Below are 24,166 nucleotides of genomic sequence, written 5' to 3' on the forward strand. Positions count from 1 at the left end.
ACGCTGTTCTCCTGAAAGCTGGGTAATTTGCTGCAAACGATGGTCTGTTTGAGGTTGGGTGGCTGTTTGAAGGCGAGTAGTGGAGGTGTGGGGATGGCCTTAGCGAGGTGTTCATCGTCATCGATGACATGTTGAAGGCTGCGGAGAACATGGCGTAGTTTCTCCACTCCGGGGAAGTACTGGACGACGAAGGGTACTCTGTTGGTTGCGTCCCGTGTTAGTCTTCTGAGGAGGTCTATGTGATTTTTTGCTGTGGCCCGTCGGAACTGTCGATCGACGAGTCGAGCGTCATATCCCGTTCTTACTAGGGCGTCTTTCAGCGTCTGTAGGTGTCCATCGCGTTCCTCCTCGTCTGAACAGATCCTGTGTATTCGCAGGGCCTGTCCATGGGGGATGGCCTCTTTGACGTGGTTAGGGTGGAAGCTGGAAAAGTGGAGCATCGTGAGGTTGTCCGTGGGCTTGCGGTAGAGTGAGGTGCTGAGGTGCCCGTCTTTGATGGAGATTCGTGTGTCCAAGAAAGAAACCGATTCTGAGGAGTAGTCCATGGTGAGCTTGATGGTGGGATGGAACTTGTTGATGTTATCGTGTAGTCTCTTCAGTGATTCTTCGCCGTGGGTCCATAGGAAGAAAATGTCGTCGATGTATCTGGTGTGTAGTGTTGGTTGGAGGTCCTGTGCAGTGAAGAAGTCCTGCTCGAACTTGTGCATGAAAATGTTGGCGTATTGGGGTGCGAATTTGGTCCCCATGGCTGTTCCGTGTGTTTGGGTAAAGAACTGGTTATCGAAGGTGAAGACATTGTGATCCAGGATGAAGCGGATGAGTTGTAGGATGGCGTCTGGAGATTGGCTGTTGTTGGTGTTGAGTATTGATGCTGTTGCAGTGATGCCGTCATCGTGGGGGATACTGGTGTATAGTGCCGAGACGTCCATCGTGGTGAGAAGTGTTCCTGGTTCAACTGGTCCGTGGGTGCTGAGTTTTTGTAGGAGGTCTGTCGTGTCGCGACAGAAGCTGGGGGTTCCCTGTACGATGGGTTTCAGGATGCCCTTGACATATCCAGAGAGGTTCTCACACAGGGTTCCATTGCCTGATACGATAGGACGTCCGGGTGTGTTGGCTTTGTGTATCTTTGGGAGGCAGTAGAAGTCTCCCACGCAGGGAGTACATGGGATGAGAGTGCGTAGGATGCTTTGAAGGTCTGGATCGAAGGTCTTGATCAGTTTGTTGAGCTGGTGGGTATGTTCTTTGGTCGGATCTGCGGGTAACCGTCTGTAGTGTTCCTGGTTGTCCAGTTGTCGGTATGCTTCTTTGCAATAGTCCGTTCTGTTCTGTATGACGATGGCTCCTCCTTTGTCCGCTGGTTTGATGACGATGTTGCGGTTGATCTTGAGAGTGTCGATGGCTTTGCGTTGTGCTCGGGTGACACTCTGGACTGTCTTGTGAGTGCGGCTGATGAATCTGGCATTGACGCATTTCCTGACAGCTTGAGCATACATGTCAAGCTTAGGGCAGCGACCCTCCGGAGGAGTCCAGTTTGACTCTTTCTTCTTCGGTTGCTGTACCGCGGATCCCTCTGTCTGCTGTTCTGGAACACTTCAGCAGTCAAGGACATTCAGCCACCGATCTTCGGGTAAGCGTTCTCCAAGGTGGCCTTCGAGACACACGACAACGCAAAATCGTCGAGCAGAAATTGATAGCCAAGTTCCGCACCCATGAGGACGGCCTCAACCGGGATCTTGGGTTCATGTCACACTACACGTAACCCCACCAGCGAAAAAAAGTTATCTGTTTTTAATACAACGGGTCATTCTCTGTCTTTCTCTTCCTTTCGGATGTTTCTCTCTCTCTCTCTCTCTGTCTTTTGTTCTGGCTGTTTGTATATTTGGTGGTCCTGTAGGTAACACCTCTCTGTCTGAACACTTTGATTGCCTTGACAACGGGCAGTTGGAAAGATTATCTGTAATCAACATGATGTGGAGATGCCGGTGATGGACTGGGGTTGACAAATGTAAGGAATCTTACAACACCAGGTTATAGTCCAACTGTTTTATTTGAAAATCACAAGCTTTCGGAGATTATCTCCTTCGTCGGGTGATGGAGATAATCTCCGAAAGCCTGTTATCACCAGGTATTGTTCTCTGACTATAAATGCGGTAACCTTCCATGGAATCCCACACTCACCTGACGAAGGAGAAAGCCTCCGAAAGCTTGTGATTTTCAAATAAAACTGTTGGACTATAACCTGGTGTTGTAAGATTCCTTACATTTGTCAACCCCAGTCCATCACCGGCATCTCCACATCATGGCTATAATATAGTTCACCTTTCCACCTACCCCTAGTGATCTGGTTATAATATAGTTCACCTTTCCACCTACCCCTAGTGACCTGGTTATAATATAATTCACCTTTCCACCTACCCCTAGTGACCTGGTTATAATATAGTTCACCTTTCCACCTACCCCTAGTGACCTGGTTATAATATAGTTCACCTTTCCACCTACCCCTAGTGACCTGGTTATAATATAGTTCACCTTTCCACCTACCCCTAGTGACCTGGTTATAATATAGTTCACCTTTCCACCTACCCCTAGTGACCTGGTTATAATATAATTCACCTTTCCACCTACCCCTAGTGACCTGGTTATAATATAGTTCACCTTTCCACCTACCCCTAGTGACCTGGTTATAATATAATTCACCTTTCCACCTACCCCGAGTGACCTGGTTATAATATAGTTCACCTTTCCACCTACCCCTAGTGACCTGGTTATAATATAGTTCACCTTTCCACCTACCCCTAGTGACCTGGTTATAATATAATTCACCTTTCCACCTACCCCGAGTGACCTGGTTATAATATAGTTCACCTTTCCACCTACCCCTAGTGACCTGGTTATAATATAGTTCACCTTTCCACCTACCCCTAGTGACCTGGTTATAATATAGTTCACCTTTCCACCTACCCCTAGTGACCTGGTTATAATATAGTTCACCTTTCCACCTACCCCTAGTGATCTGAAGAGGGAAATTGCAGAGAATGTGTTAGTTACCAGGCCCTGAGCTCTTGCGGCCTCCGTAGAGCTCTGATACATTTCTGGTTAAGGAGCTTCGCATTTTTGACCGACTGTGTAATCCGAGCCCTGGACATTTCCCGGAAGAAGCCGCCAAAAAAAAAAAGCACAACCGAAAACCGATCGATTGGATCCAGATAGAGAGAAAAATAAACACCCGGAGGGGTGGGCGGAAAATATCCCCCCCATCAATGGTTGTCAGCAGAAAAGAAATAACCGGGCTCCAAAAGTGAGTGTCCCAGAGAAAGGAGGAGGGGGAGAGGGGGAGAGAGGGATCCCGGCGGTGGGGGAAGCAACGACCATGTAAACCCCAGGCTGGACCCCCGAGTTTGAGTGTCTGCCTTGTGGGGGGATTTTTTAAAAAAGCCTCCGCCTTCGAAGCGAATGAAACTGACCGCAAAAAAGTGGCAATATTTGTATCCGAAATTGATAAGGAAACAATTGTATCTTTGACCAAAAAAAAGCGACAAGGGAGGAGGATCTGTGAAACATTGTAGCTGCAATTGACGAGGAATTTGTAACATTGTGTCTGAAATTGTTAGAGTGCGGCGGGGGGGTTTGCAACATTGTATCTGAGATTGACAGGGGATCTGCAACATTGTATCTGAAATTGACAGGGAATCTGCAACATTGTATCCGAAATTGACACGGGAATCTGCGACATTGTATCCGAAATTGACAAGGGAAGAATTTGCAACATTGACAGGGGATCTGCGACATTGTATCTGAAATCGACCAGGAATTGGCAACATTGTGTCTGAAATTGACCAGGAATTGGCACCATTGTATCCGACAAGGAATCTGCAACACTCAGCTCGAAATTGACTCAAGAATCGAGGGGATTGTGCATGAAATTGACCAGGGATCGTCAACCTTGGATCTGAAATTGACAAGTGATCGACCACGTCGTGCCCGCCCCTTTTCTCAGCCCCCCTTGATATGTTTTCAAAGGATTCTGTCTCCATTGCAATATATCTGCCATTGGTCGGCTGAGATCACAACCCAGATTATCCACCCATCCTGAACATTTCACTTTTTAATTCTTTTTAATAAAAACCAGAAGCGATGGACGACAGCTTGGAGGAGGAGAGTTGTACCGTGAAACACGAATTGAAAAATGGTGAGTTTGATTTGCAAAAAGATTTAAAAATTATTGTAATGTTCACCTCCTCCTCCTCTCCTGAAGGTGGGGGCCCCGTGGTGACGTGAAGATGCATCCCCATCTTGATCAACTGGGCTGCTCGACTGTGGAGGGCGTCACCACTGAGCTCCTTTCCTATTCGCCTATCTAAATATGCATTTTCCCAGTGTGTAGCGGCGATGGGAGAGGTCATTGGGCAGCCGAGGGGGACTGAGATTAACATGTAGTTCACCCTCACCCCCTGCTGCCCTGGGTTGAGATCAGTCAGTTCCGTACAGGACTGGAATCAACCAGGGACTTTCCTCATCTGCTACGGCTCAGTGCTACACCAGATGGTGTTATTGCTCACTTAGGGGATGCCCTATTTTTCCAATGTTTATCTCTCTTGCTTTATGCTCTTGGGATTTTGATGAGGTCCTATTTATTGCCCGACTTTCGAGTGTAGGGCTGGAGACTAACTTGATCAGGCAGATTCCCTTCCCTTGAGCTGGGATTTTCAGACAATCCAGCAGCTTTTTCCCCCGCTGTTAGCCCTGGTGGGATTTGAACTTGCGTTTATATAGCGCCTCAGGATGTCCCAAAGCATCCTTGAACCGCTGCAGTCCGTGTGGTGAAGGTTTTCCCACAGTGCAGTGAGTTCCAGGATTTGACGATGAAGGAGCTGCCAATATGTGTCCAAGTTGGGACTTGGAGGGGCTGCCTGGATTTTGTGCTCAAGTCTCTGGAGTGGGGCTCAAACCCACGACCTTCTGACTCACAGGTGAGTGTGCTACCCACTGAGCCATGGTTAGCAGAGTGAAGCTGGAGGGTGCTGCCCTGTGTCTGTCAGTGAACCCCTCCAACTCTTTTTTTCCCCCCACTCTCCCGCTCCTTCAGTGCCCGCCACTGGCAGGAATCCGCTCTGTTGAGATCGGCCCTCTGGTGCCCCCAAGACACCGGCCAGACTATATTCCTGGGCACTGGGGGGGTGGGGGCAGAGCCAGATAATTTAGCTCGGATCCTGCCCGCTCTCTGGATTCACACCGTAGGGAGATATCGGAAGCTGCCTGGCGATTGTGGAACTGCATCCCTGCAAGAGAGAAACGAGGAAAAGAGTCCCATCAGCCAGCTTAATATCTGGTGGTTCAGTGATGGGAGGAGGGAGGAGGAGGAGGAATAGTTGGCAGCCGAGACTGGGACTCGATTCTGGGCATCTCGTTGAGTGTCCAGGGCCAGTAACCAGCAAAGCCCAATAGGGGGGTGATCCTGCAATGGCCAATTGAGAAAAGTAGATCATCAGTCAGTGCTGAACCGATGAGTTGTGTTTGGGGGGGGTGCAGGGGATGAGTCTGCTTGTGCATGGTGATCACCAGGTGCTCACTAGTCACACATCGAGCAATGTTGGGGAAAGCCTTTTGATCATGTGACTGATACCGAGTCACTGAGCGAGGGGAATTCCCCTCCCTCTGATTGGCTTTTGGCTCCACAAGTGCTGGGAGTCCTCCAGTAATCCGTCCCGTGTGAACCCACTGAGCACCCCGGCGACTCGAGCACATAATCCAGGTCGACACTCCCAGGGAGTGCCGCACTGTCGGAGGTGCCGTCTTTCGGGATGAGACGTTAAACCCAGGCCCCCGTCTGCCCCTCTCTCAGGTGACCTGAGATCGAAGCTGCTTTGATTGGCTCACGATGCGCCCGGCAACTGAGCCACCAATGGGAACGCCCAGCTGGGCCGACCGGTTTGGCTCACCTGCCTGGTCCCTGGTTGGCACTGACGGATGCAGTTCAGGGTCCGGCCAGCTGGGCGCAGTGCCAGGGGAGAGTTCGGACCTCCCTCCCACTCGGCTCCAGCCCCACCCTGTCGCTCTCGGGCAGCACAGTGAGGCCCCACCCTCGGGTGCCGCAGTTCTCCATCTCGGCTGAATGGGAGTCGGAGACGGTCTCTGAGCCAATCAAAGCAGGTTGTGCCGGGTTAGCTGCTCTCATTGGCCGGTACGGTTCTGCGTACTCCCAATTACACTGCACCCTTCACCACCTCGGGACGTCCCAAAGAGCTTTACAGCCAATGAAATACTTTTTGAAGTGTAGTCACTGTTGTGATGTAGGAAACGCAGCAGCCGTGGATGTAAAAGATCCCACAAACAGCAATGTGATAATGAGCAGATCATTTTTTTTTGTGATGTTGGTTGAGGGATAAATATTGGCCCCAGGACACCGGGGAGAACTCCCCCCTGCTCTTCTTCCTATAATGGCCGTGGGATCTTTTACATCCACCTGAGAGGGGCAGACGGGGCCCTCGGTTTAACGTCTCATCCGAAAGACGGCACCTCCGACAGTGCTGAACTGGGAGTCTCAGCCTCGAGTGTCTATGTCTCTCTATTCCCTCTGCGTGCCCTCAATGTCTCTCTATTCCCTCTGCGTACCCTCAATGTCTCTCTCTCTCTCTATTCCCTCTGCGTACCCTCAACGTCTCTCTCTATTCCCTCTGCGTGCCCTCAATGTCTCTCTATTCCCTCTGCGTACCCTCGATGTCTCTCTCTCTCTATTCCCTCTGCGTACCCTCAATGTCTCTCTCTCTCTCTATTCCCTCTGCATACCCTCAATGTCTCTCTATTCCCTCTGCGTACCCTCAATGTCTCTCTATTCCCTCTGCGTACCCTCAATGTCTCTCTATTCCCTCTGCGTACCCTCAATGTCTCTCTATTCCCTCTGCGTACCCTCAATGTCTCTCTCTCTCTATTCCCTCTGCGTACCCTCAACGTCTCTCTCTATTCCCTCTGCGTACCCTCAATGTCTCTCTCTTCCCTCTGCATACCCTCGATGTCTCTCTCTCTCTATTCCCTCTGTGTACCCTCAATGTCTCTCTCTCTATTCCCTCTGTGTACCCTCAATGTCTCCCTCTCTATTCCCTCTGCGTACCCTCAATGTCTCTCTATTCCCTCTGCGTACCCTCAATGTCTCTCTCTCTCTCTATTCCCTCTGCGTACCCTCAACGTCTCTCTCTATTCCCTCTGCGTACCCTCAATGTCTCTCTCTTCCCTCTGCATACCCTCGATGTCTCTCTCTCTCTATTCCCTCTGTGTACCCTCAATGTCTCTCTCTCTATTCCCTCTGTGTACCCTCAATGTCTCCCTCTCTATTCCCTCTGCGTACCCTCAATGTCTCTCTATTCCCTCTGCGTACCCTCAATGTCTCTCTCTCTCTATTCCCTCTGCGTACCCTCAATGTCTCTCTCTCTATTCCCTCTGCGTACCCTCAATGTCTCCCTCTCTATTCCCTCTGCGTACCCTCAATGTCTCTCTCTCTCTATTCCCTCTGCGTATCCTCAATGTCTCTCTATTCCCTCTGCGTACCCTCAATGTCTCTCTCTCTCTCTATTCCCTCTGCGTACCCTCAATGTCTCTCTCTATTCCCTCTGTGTACCCTCAATGTCTCTCTCTCTCTCTATTCCCTCTGCGTACCCTCAATGTCTCTCTCTCTATTCCCTCTGTGTACCCTCAATGTCTCTCTCTCTATTCCCTCTGTGTACCCTTAATGTCTCTCTCTCTCTCTGTTCCCTCTGCGTACCCTCAATGTCTCTCTCTCTAGTCCCTCTGTGTACCCTTAATGTCTCTCTCTCTCTCTGTTCCCTCTGCGTACCCTCAATGTCTCTCTCTCTCTGTTCCCTCTGCGTACCCTCAATGTCTCTCTCTCTAGTCCCTCTGTGTACCCTCAATGTCTCTCTCTATTCCCTCTGTGTACCCTCAATGTCTCTCTCTCTATTCCCTCTGTGTACCCTCAATGTCTCTCTCTATTCTCTCTGCGTACCCTCAATGTCTCCCTCTCTATTCCCTCTGTGTACCCTCAATGTCTCTCTCTATTCTCTCTGCGTACCCTCAATGTCTCTCTCTCTATTCCCTCTGTGTACCCTCAATGTCTCTCTCTCTATTCCCTCTGCGTACCCTCAATGTCTCCCTCTCTATTCCCTCTGTGTACCCTCAATGTCTCTCTCTATTCTCTCTGCGTACCCTCAATGTCTCTCTCTCTATTCCCTCTGCGTACCCTCAATGTCTCTCTCTCTATTCTCTCTGCGTACCCTCAATGTCTCTCTCTATTCCCTCTGCATACCCTCAACGTCTCTCTCTCTATTCCCTCTGCGTACCCTCAATGTCTCTCTCTATTCCCTCTGCGTACCCTCAATGTCTCTCTCTCTATTCCCTCTGCGTACCCTCAATGTCTCCCTCTCTATTCCCTCTGTGTACCCTCAATGTCTCTCTCTCTATTCCCTCTGCGTACCCTCAATGTCTCTCTCTCTATTCCCTCTGCGTACCCTCAATGTCTCTCTCTCTATTCCCTCTGCGTACCCTCAATGTCTCCCTCTCTATTCCCTCTGCGTACCCTCAATGTCTCTCTCTCTATTCCCTCTGCGTACCCTAAATGTCTCTCTCTATTCCCTCTGCGTACCCTCAATGTCTCTCTCTCTCTATTCTCTCTGCGTACCCTCAATGTCTCTCTCTCTATTCCCTCTGCGTACCCTCAATGTCTCTCTCTATTCTCTCTGCGTACCCTCAATGTCTCTCTCTCTCTATTCCCTCTGTGTACCCTCAATGTCTCTCTCTCTATTCCCTCTGCGTACCCTCAATGTCTCCCTCTCTATTCCCTCTGCGTACCCTCAATGTCTCTCTCTCTATTCCCTCTGCGTACCCTCAATGTCTCTCTCTCTCTATTCCCTCTGCGTACCCTCAATGTCTCTCTGTCTATTCCCTCTGCGTACCCTCAATGTCTCTCTCTGTATTCCCTCTGCGTACCCTCAATGTCTCTCTGTCTGTTCCCTCTGCGTACCCTCAATGTCTCTCTCTCTATTCCCTCTGCGTACCCTCAATGTCTCTCTCTCTATTCCCTCTGCGTACCCTCAATGTCTCTCTGTCTATTCCCTCTGCGTACCCTCAATGTCTCTCTCTGCGTACCCTCAATGTCTCTCTGTCTGTTCCCTCTGCGTACCCTCAATGTCTCTCTGTCTATTCCCTCTGCGTACCCTCAATGTCTCTCTCTCTATTCCCTCTGCGTACCCTCAATGTCTCTCTCTCTCTATTCCCTCTGTGTACCCTCAATGTCTCTCTCTGTATTCCCTCTGTGTACCCTCAATGTCTCTCTCTCTATTCCCTCTGCGTACCCTCAATGTCTCTCTCTCTATTCCCTCTGCGTACCCTCAATGTCTCTCTCTCTATTCCCTCTGCGTACCCTCAATGTCTCTCTATTCCCTCTGCGTACCCTCAATGTCTCTCTCTCTATTCCCTCTGCGTACCCTCAATGTCTCTCTCTCTATTCCCTCTGCGTACCCTCAATGTCTCTCTGATCCCCTCCATGTCTATCTGTGTTCCCTGGAGTATTTGGACTATATTTGTGGGATTATCAGGTGAGCTGTGAGTCGCTTGTTATGAGTCATGCCGTCTTTGTGTGAAACTAGGTGGGTCGGAGTTGGGTAATGAGTGAAATCAGCAGCTGCAGTCTCGGGCCTGGGCTTGTCTGCTGGGGCCCCTCCCGCTGACGGTGACTAACCCCGGACACCCACTCTTCAGGAGGGACACAGGAAGTGAATGAGGAGCTCCACCCATCGTCCCTCATCAAATCCCTCATCCATCATTCGAATTTTCTCCCCTTCCTGTCCTGGAGGCCATGCCTCTTAGTGGCCACTGGCAGACCTCCAGTAAAGGGGCAATCGGCTATTTGACTGTGGCGGGCATCACGGCTGAGCCTGATCTTGTTCTTGCCCACTGTCCACTCGGTCATTGTCCAGCAGGTGGTGCTGGAGAGCAGTCAGGAGTGGGACCTTCACTCTCAGGGGTGCTGAGGTCAATTGTCCTTATCCTCAGCTGAGGCAACCTGACCAGGGTGATCAGGTTACACGGAAATTGCTGTGACATTCGAGACGGAGGGCTCACAGAATCCCTCGCTTTCTTCCCCAGCCCCCTCTCGTTCCCCCCCTCTCTTTCTCCACCCCCCCTCACCCCCGGCCCCCTCTCTCCCCCTCTCTCGTTCCGGCCCCATCTCTCTCTCCCCTGACCCCGGGCCCCTCTCGTTCTGGCTCTCTCTCTCTCTCTCTCTTTCCCCCCCACCCTGGCCCCCGCTCGTTGCCCCTCTCTCTCTCCCACCCCGGCCCCTGATCATTTCCCCCCTCTCTCTCCTAACCCCGGAACCCGCTTGTTCTCTCTCTCTCTCTCTCTCCCTCCCTTCCCGGCCCCTGCTCGTTCCCTCTCTCTCTCTCTCCCTCCCCGGCCCCCACTCGTTCCCTCTCTCTCTCTCTCCCTTCCCGGCCCCCGCTCGTTCCCTCTCTCTCTCTCTCTCCCTCCCCGGCCCCCGCTCGTTCCCTCTCTCTCTCCCTCCCTTCCCGGCCCCTGCTCGTTCCCTCTCTCTCTCTCTCCCTCCCTGGCCCCCACTCGTTCCCTCTCTCTCTCTCTCCCTTCCCGGCCCCCGCTCGTTCTCTCTCTCTCTCTCTCTCCCTCCCCGGCCCCCGCTCGTTCCCTCTCTCTCTCTCTCTCCCTCCCCGGCCCCCGCTCGTTCCCTCTCTCTCTCTCTCCCTCCCCGCCCCCCTCTCGTTCCCTCTCTCTCTCTCTCTCTCCCTCCCCGGCCCCCGCTCGTTCCCTCTCTCTCTCTCTCTCCCTCCCCGGCCCCCGCTCGTTCCCTCTCTCTCTCTCTCTCCCTCCCCGGCCCCCGCTCGTTCCCTCTCTCTCTCTCTCCCTCCCCGCCCCCCTCTCGTTCCCTCTCTCTCTCTCTCTCTCTCACTCCCCAGCCCCCGTTCATTCCCTTTCTCTTTCCCCCTCTCCCTCTCTCTCTCTCTCCCTCCCCACCCCCCACTCGTTCCCCCTCTCTCTCTCACTCCCCGGCCCCCGCTCGTTCCCTCTCTCTCTCTCTCTCTCTCCCTCCCCAGCCCCCGTTCGTTCCCTTTCTCTTTCCCCCTCTCCCTCTCTCCCTCCCCGGCCCCCGCTCGTTCCCCCTCTCTCTCTCCCTCCCCGGCCCCCGCTCGTTCCCCCTCTCTCTCTCTCTCCCTCCCCAGCCCCCGCTCGTTCCCCCTCTCTCTCTCTCTCTCCCTCCCCAGCCCCCGCTCGTTCCTCCTCTCTCTCTCTCTCTCTTTCCCCATCCCTCACACACTAGCCTGCTCTCTCTATCATCCCTCGATCTCCAACCTCCCTTAGATACGTGCCCTCTCTCTGTTCTCCCATCCCTTGTGTGCGTATACTGTCTCTCCCCATCCCTCCCATGCGTGCTTTCTGCCTCCCCCAGACAATAGGCCCGACGGCGGAGGGGGTGGGGGCCGGGCGGGGGCCCCAGCGGCGGAGGGGGGGGTGGGGGGGGCCCGGCAGCGGAGAGGGGGGGCCGAGACCATTTTTTATGCCCGAATGATGTCCCCCCAAAGTTGCTGGAAGCAGAGTCCCACAGATGAACCTTTAATTAATGGCGACTCCAGGACAATTCTGGCATGTTGTCAATTTGATCTGATCAACAGCTGGGCCCCTCCACTTACATAAATAAAGCTCGGCCCTGGCAGCCCTCCCATTGCTTCTCTGGCATTTCAAAACAGAAGAGTAATTATACTCCAGAGATTTCAAAGGTGCTCGAGGCAGTATACACAGAGCCCGAGATTTGCCACACAAATTAATCCCGCTCCAAAACACGGACAAATCGTTTGGAGGGAAAAATATCTATGGGGTGAGTTGTTTATTGAAAGCCCCTCTACTATCAAACTGGCCCATCGAAGCCCCTCACACTGAATAACAGATACCCGGGAGTGAGTTACAGACTGGAATCTAATCGAGGGGTTCAGGGGGGTTTATATATAGAATAACAGATACCCGGGAGTGAGTTACAGGCTGGAATCTAATCGAGGGGTTCGGGGGGTTTATATATAGAATAACAGATACCCGGGAGTGAGTTACAGGCTGGAATCTAATCGAGGGGTTCAGGGGAGTTTATATATAGAATAACAGATACCCGGGAGTGAGTTACAGACTGGAATCTAATCGAGGGGTTCAGGGGGGTTTATATATAGAATAACAGATACCCGGGAGTGAGTTACAGACTGGAATCTAATCGAGGGGTTCAGGGGGGTTTATATATAGAATAACAGATACCTGGGAGTGAGTTACAGACTGGAATCTAATCGAGGGGTTCGGGGGGTTTATATATAGAATAACAGATACCCGGGAGTGAGTTACAGACTGGAATCTAATCGAGGGGTTCGGGGGGTTTATATATAGAATAACAGATACCCGGGAGTGAGTTACAGGCTGGAATCTAATCGAGGGGTTCGGGGGGTTTATATATAGAATAACAGATACCCGGGAGTGAGTTACAGGCTGGAATCTAATCGAGGGGTTCGGGGGGTTTATATATAGAATAACAGATACCCGGGAGTGAGTTACAGGCTGGAATCTAATCGAGGGGTTCGGGGGGTTAATATATAGAATAACAGATACCCGGGAGTGAGTTACAGGCTGGAATCTAATCGAGGGGTTCGGGGGGTTAATATATAGAATAACAGATACCCGGGAGTGAGTTACAGGCTGGAATCTAATCGAAGGGTTCGGGGGGTTTATATATAGAATAACAGATACCCGGGAGTGAGTTACAGGCTGGAATCTAATCGAGGGGTTCGGGGGGTTTATATATAGAATAACAGATACCTGGGAGTGAGTTACAGGCTGGAATCTAATCGAGGGGTTTATATATAGAATAACAGATACCTGGGAGTGAGTTACAGGCTGGAATCTAATCGAGGGGTTCGGGGGGTTTATATATAGAATAACAGATACCCGGGAGTGAGTTACAGGCTGGAATCTAATCGAGGGGTTCGGGGGGTTTATATATAGAATAACAGATACCCGGGAGTGAGTTACAGGCTGGAATCTAATCGAGGGGTTCGGGGGGTTAATATATAGAATAACAGATACCCGGGAGTGAGTTACAGGCTGGAATCTAATCGAGGGGTTCGGGGGGTTAATATATAGAATAACAGATACCCGGGAGTGAGTTACAGGCTGGAATCTAATCGAAGGGTTCGGGGGGTTTATATATAGAATAACAGATACCCGGGAGTGAGTTACAGGCTGGAATCTAATCGAGGGGTTCGGGGGGTTTATATATAGAATAACAGATACCTGGGAGTGAGTTACAGGCTGGAATCTAATCGAGGGGTTTATATATAGAATAACAGATACCTGGGAGTGAGTTACAGGCTGGAATCTAATCGAGGGGTTCGGGGGGTTTATATATAGAATAACAGATACCCGGGAGTGAGTTACAGGCTGGAATCTAATCGAGGGGTTCGGGGGGTTTATATATAGAATAACAGATACCCGGGAGTGAGTTACAGGCTGGAATCTAATCGAGGGGTTCGGGGGGTTTATATATAGAATAACAGATACCTGGGAGTGAGTTACAGACTGGAATCTAATCAAGGGGTTCGGGGGGGGTTTATATATAGAATAACAGATACCTGGGAGTGAGTTACAGACTCGAATCTAATCGAGGGGTTCGGGGGGGGTTTATATATAGAATAACAGATACCCGGGAGTGAGTTACAGACTGGAATCTAATCGAGGGGTTCGGGGGGGGTTTATATATAGAATAACAGATACCCGGGAGTGAGTTACAGACTCGAATCTAATCGAGGGGTTCGGGGGGGGTTTATATATAGAATAACAGATACCCGGGAGTGAGTTACAGACTGGAATCTAATCGAGGGGTTCGGGGGGTTTATATATAGAATAACAGATACCCGGGAGTGAGTTACAGGCTGGAATCTAATCGAGGGGTTCGGGGGGTTTATATATAGAATAACAGATACCCGGGAGTGAGTTACAGGCTGGAATCTAATCGAGGGGTTCGGGGGGTTTATATATAGAATAACAGATACCTGGGAGTGAGTTACAGACTGGAATCTAATCGAGGGGTTCGGGGGGTTTATATATAGAATAACAGATACCCGGGAGTGAGTTACAGACTGGAATCTAATCGAGGGGTTCGGGGGGTTTATATATAGAATAACAGATACCCGGGAGTGAGTTACAGACTGGAATCTAATCGAGGGGTTCGGGGGGGGGGGTTTATATATAGAATAACAGATACCCGGGAGTGAGTTACAGACTGGAATCTAATCGAGGGGTTCAGGGGGGTTTATATATAGAATAACAGATACCCAGGAGTGAGTTACAGACTGGAATCTAATCGAGGGGTTCGGGGGGTTTATATATAGAATAACAGATACCCGGGAGTGAGTTACAGACTGGAATCTAATCGAGGGGTTCGGGGGGTTTATATATAGAATAACAGATACCCGGGAGTGAGTTACAGGCTGGAATCTAATCGAGAGGTTCAGGGGGGTTTATATATAGAATAACAGATACCCGGGAGTGAGTTACAGGCTGGAATCTAATCGAGGGGTTCGGGGGGTTTATATATAGAATAACAGATACCCGGGAGTGAGTTACAGACTGGAATCTAATCAAGGGGTTCAGGGGGGTTTATATATAGAATAACAGATACCCGGGAGTGAGTTACAGACTGGAATCTAATCGAGGGGTTCAGGGGGGTTTATATATAGAATAACAGATACCCGGGAGTGAGTTACAGGCTGGATCTTGAAACATTTGCCTGAGGAAGGAGAAAATCTCCGAAAGCTTGTGAATTTAAAATAAAATTGCTGGACTATAACTTGGTGTTGTAAAATTGTTTACAATTGTCACCCCTCCTTATAAGGAACACGGAGCCGTTTTCACCTGCCCTGTTTTTTGTGAATGGTGTGTCTGTAAATTTCTCAAACAAATCCATTTTCCTCAAATGCGGGTCGCCTCCCCGAGCAATGTGTGCTGTCCTGCGATCTCTCTCCAGAATACTGGAAATAAATTCTATGTCACTCTGTGATAATAGCAAAACCCCATAGGTGTGTGCGCCTGGGCCTCAGCTCTCTCACTCGTGTCTATTTTATCCCCTCCGCAGCGAACTTGACAGGACACACGGAGAAAGTGGGGATGGAGAACTTCGAACTACTCAAGGTGCTTGGAACAGGAGGTAAGGTCCCGACTGAGAGAAACAGCAAACTAGCATTGGTCACAGTCTGTTCTGTCAGTTTACACTTCAGACAGCGACTCCCCTCTCAGGCAAATGGAGAGAAATTTCTCCATGTACCTTTGTTCCAGGAGCTGTACTCAGACACACATAGCTGGGATGTCTCCTGCACTGAGTTCCTGTCCTGTGCCATTTCAGGGGTTAAGAACAGAAGAAATAGAAGCAGGAGTCGGCCATTCGGCCCCTCGAACCTGCTCTGCCATTCAATCAGATCATGGCTGATCTTTGACCTCAACTCCACTTTCCCACCCGATCCCCATATCCCTTGATTCCCCTAGAGTCTAAAAATCTATCGATCTCAGTCTTGAATATACTCAACGACTGAGCATCCACAGCCCTCTGGGGTAGAGAATTCCAAAGATTCACAACCCTCTGATTATTTTTAATCCGAGGTTGAATGCTAAAGGAACAGCTTTATTAAATTGAAAGCCTGATTGTGTTAATGGTATTTAGTCTCTGCTCCATCTTCACTGAACTGAGTGGGACTGTCTGCCTCAAACTGATGGGTTAATTATGAACCCGTGCTGCACCTGCCCTGGGAGTGTTTGATGGGACAGTGTAGAGGGAGCTTTACTCTGTATCTAACCCTGTACCTGCCCCGGGAGTGTTTGATGGGACAGTGTAGAGGGAGCTTTACTCTGTATCTAACCCTGTACCTGCCCTGGGAGTGTTTGACGGGACAGTGCAGAGGGAGCTTTACTCTGTATCTAACCCTGTACCTGCCCTGGGAGTGTTTGATCGGACAGTGTAGAGGGAGCTTTACTCTGTATCGAACCCTGTACCTGCCCTGGGAGTGTTTGATGGGACAGTGTAGAGGGAGCTTTACTCTGTATCTAACCCTGTACCTGCCCTGGGAGTGTTTGACAGGACAGTGTAGAGGGAGCTTTACTCTGTATCAAACCCGTGCTGTACCTGCCCTGGGAGTGTTTGATGGGACAGTGTAGAGGGAGCTTTACTCTGTATCTAACCCTGTACCTGCCCTGGGAGTGTTTGATGGGACAGTGTACAGGGAGCTTTACTCTGTATCTAACCCTGTACCTGCCCTGGGAGTGTTTGACGGGACAGTGTAGAGGGAGCTTTACTCTGTATCTAACCCTGTACCTGCCCTGGGAGTGTTTGACGGGACAGTGTAGAGGGAGCTTTACTCTGTATCGAACCCGTGCTGTACCTGCCCTGGGAGTATTTGACGGGACAGTGTAGGGGGAGCTTTACTCTGTATCTAACCCTGTACCTGCCCTGGGAGTGTTTGACGGGACAGTGTAGAGGGAGCTTTACTCTGTATCTAACCCGTGCTGTACCTGCCCTGGGAGTATTTGACGGGACAGTGTAGAGGGAGCTTTACTCTGTATCGAACCCGTGCTGTACCTGCCCTGGGAGTGTTTGATGGGACAGTGTAGAGGGAGCTTTACTCTGTATCGAACCCGTGCTGTACCTGCCCTGGGAGTGTTTGATGGGACAGTGTAGAGGGAGCTTTACTCTGTATCTAACCCTGTACCTGCCCTGGGAGTGTTTGACGGGACAGTGTAGAGGGAGCTTTACTCTGTATCTAACCCTGTACCTGCCCTGGGAGTGTTTGATGGGACAGTGTAGAGGGAGCTTTACTCTGTATCTAACCCTGTACCTGCCCTGGGAGTATTTGACGGGACAGTGTAGAGGGAGCTTTACTCTGTATCGAACCCGTGCTGTACCTGCCCTGGGAGTGTTTGATGGGACAGTGTAGAGGGAGCTTTACTCTGTATCTAACCCAGTACCTGCCCTGGGAGTGTTTGATGGGACAGTGTAGAGGGAGCTTTACTCTGTATCGAACCCGTGCTGTACCTGCCCTGGGAGTGTTTGATGGGACAGTGTAGAGGGAGCTTTACTCTGTATCTAACCCGTGCTGTACCTGCCCGGGGAGTGTTTGACGGGACAGTGTAGAGGGAGCTTTACTCTGTATCTAACCCGTGCTGTACCTGCCCCGGGAGTGTTTGACGGGACAGTGTAGGGGGAGCTTTACTCTGTATCTAACCCTGTACCTGCCCCGGGAGTGTTTGACGGGACAGTGTAGAGGGAGCTTTACTCTGTATCTAACCCGTGCTGTACCTGCCCCGGGAGTGTTTGATGGGACAGTGTAGAGGGAGCTTTACTCTGTATCTAACCCATGCTGTACCTGCCCTGGGAGTGTTTGATGGGACAGTGCAGAGGGAGCTTTACTCTGTATCTAACCCGTGCTGTACCTGCCCCGGGAGTGTTTGACGGGACAGTGTAGAGGGAGCTTTACTCTGTATCTAACCCGTGCTGTACCTGCCCCGGGAGTGTTTGACGGGACAGTGTAGAGGGAGCTTTACTCTGTATCTAACCCGTGCTGTACCTGCCCCGGGAGTGTTTGACGGGACAGTGTAGAGGGAGCTTTACTCTGTATCTAACCCGTGCTGTACCTGCCCCGGGAGTGTTTGACGGGACAGTGTAGGGGGAGCGTGTCCTACCCCTCTTCTCATTGAGCACACAATTCACGTCCAATTTTACTTCAAGTTTCTGCAGCCCTCTTGTTTTTAAAGTACTGTAGCAATCTGAACTTTAGTGTGACCCAATCAAATGAATGTTACAGGCCTGTGCTGAAGCTAATAATAACTTTCGAAAGGTAATTGGATAAATACTTAGAATCATAGAACGGTTACGGTGCAGGAGGAGGCCATTTGGCCCATTGAACCCATGCTAAGAGCAATCCAGTTAGCCCCATTCCCCCGTGGCCCTGCAAGGTTTTTTCCCTCCAATTCCTGCTTTAAAGCCGCGATTGAATCTGCTTCCACCGCCCTGTCAGGCAGCGCGTTCCAGGCTGTATCCGCTCGCTCGAAGGGGAGAGAAGTGCAGGGCTACGGGGAAAGCGCGGGATTGATCGGAGGGCTCTCTCAAAGAGCCAGAATGGGCAGGATGGGCTGAACGGCCTCCTCCTGTGCTGTATGTCGATGACGAGATGTTATCGGGCGGAGGTTCCCCCATGAAGCTGACTCTTTCTCCCCTTCTCCCCAACACAACAGCCTACGGGAAGGTTTTTCTGGTGCGTAAGGTCAGCGGGCACGACACGGGGAAGCTGTTTGCCATGAAGGTGCTGAAGAAGGCCTCGATCATCCAGAAAGCCAAGACGACTGAGCACACGAAGACAGAGCGCCAGGTGCTGGAGCAGATTCGCCAGTCCCCGTTCCTCGTCACCCTGCACTACGCCTTCCAGACTGATGCCAAGCTCCACCTCATCCTCGGTAAGAAATCCCCTCCCCCCCCCCCGACCTCGAGCGGGGTCTCCGGGGGAGGAGTGGGGGTGGGGGGTCTGGGACGCTCCGACGCGACGTGGTCTGACGACACGATACCAGCCCCTCTCCCTGCCCCACCCCAGGGTACCCCAGCGGGTAACAAAACCAGGTCATACCCCCCCTCGTGTATCCCCCCACCCCGGTAGCCCAGTAGCAAACCTCCCTCCTCCCCTTCCCCGGTACTGAGAGACACAGATCATGGGGAGGTAGCATGACTCTTTCAAAGAGCCGGTACAGGCACGATGGGCCGAATGGCCTCTTTCTGTGCTGCACCATTCCACGATCAGGAGGGTTCCTGCCAGTTCAGACCCCTGCACGGTGCTGAGCCGGCTGATTGCAGCTCGGCTGCGGTGGGTCTCTGTACTTTGCCTCGAGAAGGGGAATGATCAGCCAGGTTCCGGGCCCTTATCCAGGTACTCCTGGTGGGAAGGAGCTCGTATCTGATCCTGGGAGTGTTTGACGGGACGGTGTAGAGGGAGCTTTACTCTGTATCTAACCCTGTACCTGCCCTGGGAGTGTTTGACGGGACAGTGTAGAGGGAGCTTTACTCTGTATCTAACCCTGTACCTGCCCTGGGAGTGTTTGACGGGACAGTGTAGAGGGAGCTTTACTCTGTATCTAACCCTGTACCTGCCCTGGGAGTGTTTGACGGGACAGTGTAGAGGGAGCTTTACTCTGTATCTAACCCTGTACCTGCCCTGGGAGTGTTTGACGGGACAGTGTAGAGGGAGCTTTACTCTGTATCTAACCCTGTACCTGCCCTGGGAGTGTTTGACGGGACAGTGTAGAGGGAGCTTTACTCTGTATCTAACCCTGTACCTGCCCTGGGAGTGTTTGACGGGACAGTGTAGAGGGAGCTTTACTCTGTATCTAACCCGTGCTGTACCTGCCCTGGGAGTGTTTGATGGGACAGTGTAGAGGGAGCTTTACTCTGTATCTAACCCTGTACCTGCCCTGGGAGTGTTTGATGGGACAGTGTAGAGGGAGCTTTACTCTGTATCTAATCCTGTACCTGCCCTGGGAGTGTTTGACGGGACAGTGTAGAGGGAGCTTTACTCTGTATCTAATCCTGTACCTGCCCTGGGAGTGTTTGATGGGACAGTGTAGAGGGAGCTTTACTCTGTATCTAACCCGTGCTGTACCTGCCCTGGGAGTGTTTGACGGGACAGTGTAGAGGGAGCTTTACTCTGTATCTAACCCGTGCTGTACCTGCCCTGGGAGTGTTTGATGGGACAGTGTAGAGGGAGCTTTACTCTGTATCTAACCCTGTACCTGCCCTGGGAGTGTTTGATGGGACAGTGTAGAGGGAGCTTTACTCTGTATCTACATGCAGCTGAATGCTGCTTCTCTGATTGTTGCCTAGATTACGTGAGCGGAGGCGAGTTATTCACCCACCTCTACCAGAGAGACCACTTCACCGAGGCGGAGGTTCGGATCTACATCGGGGAGATTGTCCTGGCCCTGGAGCACCTGCACAAGGTACGTGCGAATCGTGGCCTTTACTTGGCCGTGCAACGCCATGCGAGCGTGTGCGGACCCCCCCCCCCCCCTCCCAGCTCCCCGGTCTCCCCCATTCAGAGAGGGGCCCACCCACCACCCTGTCTGAGGATCTGGATCTCCTGCTGTTCACACCCAGCATTTCTTTCACTGGAGAGTGAGAGACTGCAATGGCGGCAGGGCTATCCCAGCATTCCGAGCAATCGTGAAAGTCCTCTATATTGTAGCCTACCTGCGTCTGTTTGTGAGATGGCGAATCGGCACGTGTCCTCCCTGGGCGGGGGGGGCCGGGGGCGCGGTGCCACTCATTAGCAGCTTTAGACCAAGAGGCTGGAAAGCAGTTCTGCCGACGTTACAGGGCAAACACTAAAAGCATTTACAGGGCTCTGTTTGCATCTTTAAGGCAGACGTTAACTCATTTTGGACTGCAGAGAGGAAATTATGCTAAAACGGCTATAAATCACTGAGTATTGTGTCCAATTCTGGGCACCGCACTTTGGGAAAGATGTCAAGGCTTTGGAGAAGGTGCAGAGGAGATTTACCAGAATGGTACCAGGGATGAGGGACTCCAGTTTTTGTGGAGAGACTGGAGAAGCTGGGATTGTTCTTCTTAGCGCAGAGAAGGTTAAGGGGAGATTTAATCGAGGTGTTCAAAATCATGAGGGGTTTTGATGGAGTAAATAAGGAGAAACTGTTTCCAATGGCAGGAGGGTCGGTAATCAGAGGACACCAGACTCTTCCATCACCATCCCTGGGTATGTCCTGTCCCACCGGCAGGACAGACCCACCAGAGGTGGCGGTACCTTGATATACAGTCAGGAGGGAGTGGCCCTGGGAGTCCTCAACATTGACTCTGGACCCCATGAAATCTCATGGCATCAGGTCAAACATGGGCAAGGAAACCTCCTGCTGATTACCACCTACCGCCCTCCCTCAGCTGATGAATCAGTCCTCCTCCATGTTGAACACCACTTGGAGGAAGCACTGAGGGTAGCATGGCTACAGAATGGACTCTGGGTGGGGGACTTCAATGTCCATCACCAAGAGTGGCTCGGTAGCACCACTACTGACCGAGCTGGCCGAGTCCTGAAGGACATAGCTGCCAGACTGGGCCTGCGGCAGGTGGTGAGCGAACCAACACGAGGGAAAAACTTACTTGACCTCGTCCTCACCAATCTACCTGTCGCAAATGCATCTGTCCATGACAGTATTGGTAGGAGTGACCACCGCACAGTCCTCGTGGAGACGAAGTCCCGTCTTCACACTGAGGACACCATCCAACGTGTTGTGTGGCACTATCACCGTGCTAAATGGGATAGATTCAGAACAGATCTAGCAGCTCAAAACTGGGCATCCACGAGGCACTGTGGGCCATCAGCAGCAGCAGAATTGTATTCCAGCACAATCTGTAACCTCATGGCCCGGCATATTCCTCACTCTACCATTACCAACAAGCCAGGGGATCAACCCTGGTTCAATGAGGAGTGTAGAAGACCATGCCAGGAGCAGCACCAGGCGTACCTAAAAATGAGGTGCCAATCTGGTGAAGCTACAACTCAGGACTACATGCATGCTAAACAGCGGAAGCAACATGCTATAGACAGAGCTAAGCGATTCCACAACCAACGGATCAGATCAAAGCTCTGCAGTCCTGCCACATCCAGTCGTGAATGGTGGTGGACAATTAAACAACTAACGGGAGGAGGAGGCTCTGCAAACATCCCCATCCTCAATGATGGTGGAGTCCAGCACGTGAGTGCAAAAGACAAGGCTGAAGCGTTTGCAACCATCTTCAGCCAGAAGTGTCGAGTGGATAATCCATCTCGGCCTCCTCCCGATATCCCCACCATCACAGAAGCCAGTCTTCAGCCAATTCGATTCACTCCACGTGATATCAAGAAACGGCTGAGTGCACTGGATACAGCAAAGGCTATGGGCCCCGACAACATCCCGGCTGTAGTGCTGAAGACTTGTGCTCCAGAACTAGCTGCGCCTCTAGCCAAGCTGTTCCAGTACAGCTACAACACTGGCATCTACCCGACAATGTGGGAAATTGCCCAGGTACGTCCTGTCCACAAAAAGCAGGACAAATCCAATCCGGCCAATTACCGCCCCATCAGTCTACTCTCAATCATCAGCAAAGTGATGGAAGGTGTCGTCGACAGTGCTATCAAGCGGCACTTACTCACCAATAACCTGCTCACCGGTGCTCAGTTTGAGTTCCACCAGGACCACTCGGCTCCAGACCTCATTACAGCCTTGGTCCAAACATGGACAAAAGAGCTGAATTCCAGAGGTGAGGTGAGAGTGACTGCCCTTGACATCAAGGCAGCATTTGACAGAGTGTGGCACCAAGGAGCCCTAGTAAAATTGAAGTCAGTGGGAATCAGGGGGAAAACTCTCCAGTGGCTGGAGTCATACCTAGCACAAAGGAAGATGGTAGTGGTTATTGGAGGCCAATAATCTCAGCCCAAGGACATTGCTGCAGGAGTTCCTCAGGGCAGTGTCCTAGGCCCAACCATCTTCTGCTGCTTCATCAATGACCTTCCCTCCATCATAAGGTCAGAAATGGGGATGTTCGCTGATATTGCACAGTGTTCAGTTCCATCCACAACCCCTCAAATAATGAAGCAGTCCGAGCCCGCATGCAGCAAGACCTGGACAACATCCAGGCTTGGGCTCATAAGTGGCAAGTAACATTCGCGCCAGATAAGTGCCAGGCAATGACCATCTCCAACAAGAGAGAGTCTAACCACCTCCCCTTGACATTCAACGGCATTACCATCACCGAATCCCCCACCATCAACATCCTGGGGGGTCACCATTGACCAGAAACTTAACTGGACCAGTCATATAAATACTGTGGCTACGAGAGCAGGTCAGAGGCTGGGTATTCTGCGGTGAGCGACTCACCTCCTGACTCCCCAAAGCCTTTCCACCACCTACAAGGCACAAGTCAGGAGTGTGATGGAATACTCTCCACTTGCCTGGATGAGTGCAGCTCCAACAACACTCGAGAAGCTCGACACCATCCAGGACAAAGCAGCCCGCTTGATTGGCACCCCATCCACCACCCTAAACATTCACTCCCTTCACCACCGGCGCACAGTGGCTGCAGTGTGTACCATCCACAGGATGCACTGCAGCAACTCGCCAAGGCTTCTTCGACAGCATCTCCCAATCCCGCGACCTCTACCACCTAGAAGGACAAGGTCAGCAGGCACATGGGAACAACACCACCTGCACGTTCCCCTCCAAGTCACACACCATCCCGACTTGGAAATATATCAGCCGTTCCTTCATCGTCGCTGGGTCAAAATCCTGGAACTCCCTTCCTAACAGCACTGTGGGAGAACCGTCACCACACGGACTGCAGCGGTTCAAGAAGGCGGCTCACCACCACCTTTCAAGGGGCAATTAGGGATGGGCAATAAATGCCCGGCCTCGCCAGCGACGCCCACATCCCATGAACGAATAAAAAAATAACACAGATTTAAGATAATTGGCAAAAGAGCCAGAGGGGGGAGATGAGGAGAATTTGTTTTACGCAGCGAGTTGTTCTGATCTGGAATTCGCTGCCTGAAAGGGCGGTGGAAGCAGATTCAATAATAACTTTCAAAAGGGAATTGGATAAACACTTGAAAAAGGAAGAATTTGCAGGGCTCATGGGGAAAGAGTGGCTGTAATTGGAAAGCTCTTTCAAAGAGTCGGCACAGGCACAATGGGCCGAATGGCCTCCTTCTATGCTGTACGATTCCATGCCAAGGGGCAGTTGTGTTGTTGATTTTCTGTCAGGTGACACAGTGCCACCCCCCGTTGGTCCCACTGACCTGAGCCCCTCTCTCACTCTCCTCCCTCAGCTTGGAATCATTTACAGAGACGTCAAACTGGAGAACATCCTCCTGGACAGTGATGGTCACGTGGTGCTGACGGACTTTGGGCTGAGCAAGGAGTTCGTCACGGACGAGGTGAGCTCTCCTCGAGGACCAGAGGGGGGGGGACGACAAAACGCTGAATCGGCCGTGAGCCTGACCCTTGACCCCTGGGCGGGGGGGCGGAGGCGGGCTCCCTGCTGCAGGGACTTAAAGAA

General features: G+C 51.5%; 1 protein-coding gene across 3 annotated transcripts in view; it reads left to right on the forward strand.

Annotated features, from left to right (window-relative positions):
• Positions 1 to 3,090: 3,090 nt before the first annotated feature.
• Positions 3,091 to 24,166, forward strand: part of LOC137306438 (ribosomal protein S6 kinase alpha-5-like) — a 25,576-nt gene continuing 4,500 nt past the window's right edge. Inside the window, exons 1-6 of one of the 3 annotated variants that reach the window (XM_067975645.1) lie at positions 3,091 to 3,298; positions 3,687 to 4,189; positions 15,164 to 15,235; positions 18,310 to 18,528; positions 19,943 to 20,058; positions 23,937 to 24,044. In XM_067975645.1, coding sequence (XP_067831746.1) covers positions 4,135 to 4,189; positions 15,164 to 15,235; positions 18,310 to 18,528; positions 19,943 to 20,058; positions 23,937 to 24,044 — 570 coding nt within the window. In that variant the 5' untranslated portion in view covers positions 3,091 to 3,298; positions 3,687 to 4,134. Of the gene's footprint in view, positions 4,190 to 11,790; positions 11,876 to 15,163; positions 15,236 to 18,309; positions 18,529 to 19,942; positions 20,059 to 23,936; positions 24,045 to 24,166 lie in introns of those variants that run through there. The other 2 variants (XM_067975644.1, XM_067975646.1) reach the window with 2 other exon arrangements.

This window comes from Heptranchias perlo, chromosome 43, assembly GCF_035084215.1.
Source record: "Heptranchias perlo isolate sHepPer1 chromosome 43, sHepPer1.hap1, whole genome shotgun sequence".
Classification (NCBI taxonomy): domain Eukaryota; kingdom Metazoa; phylum Chordata; class Chondrichthyes; order Hexanchiformes; family Hexanchidae; genus Heptranchias; species Heptranchias perlo.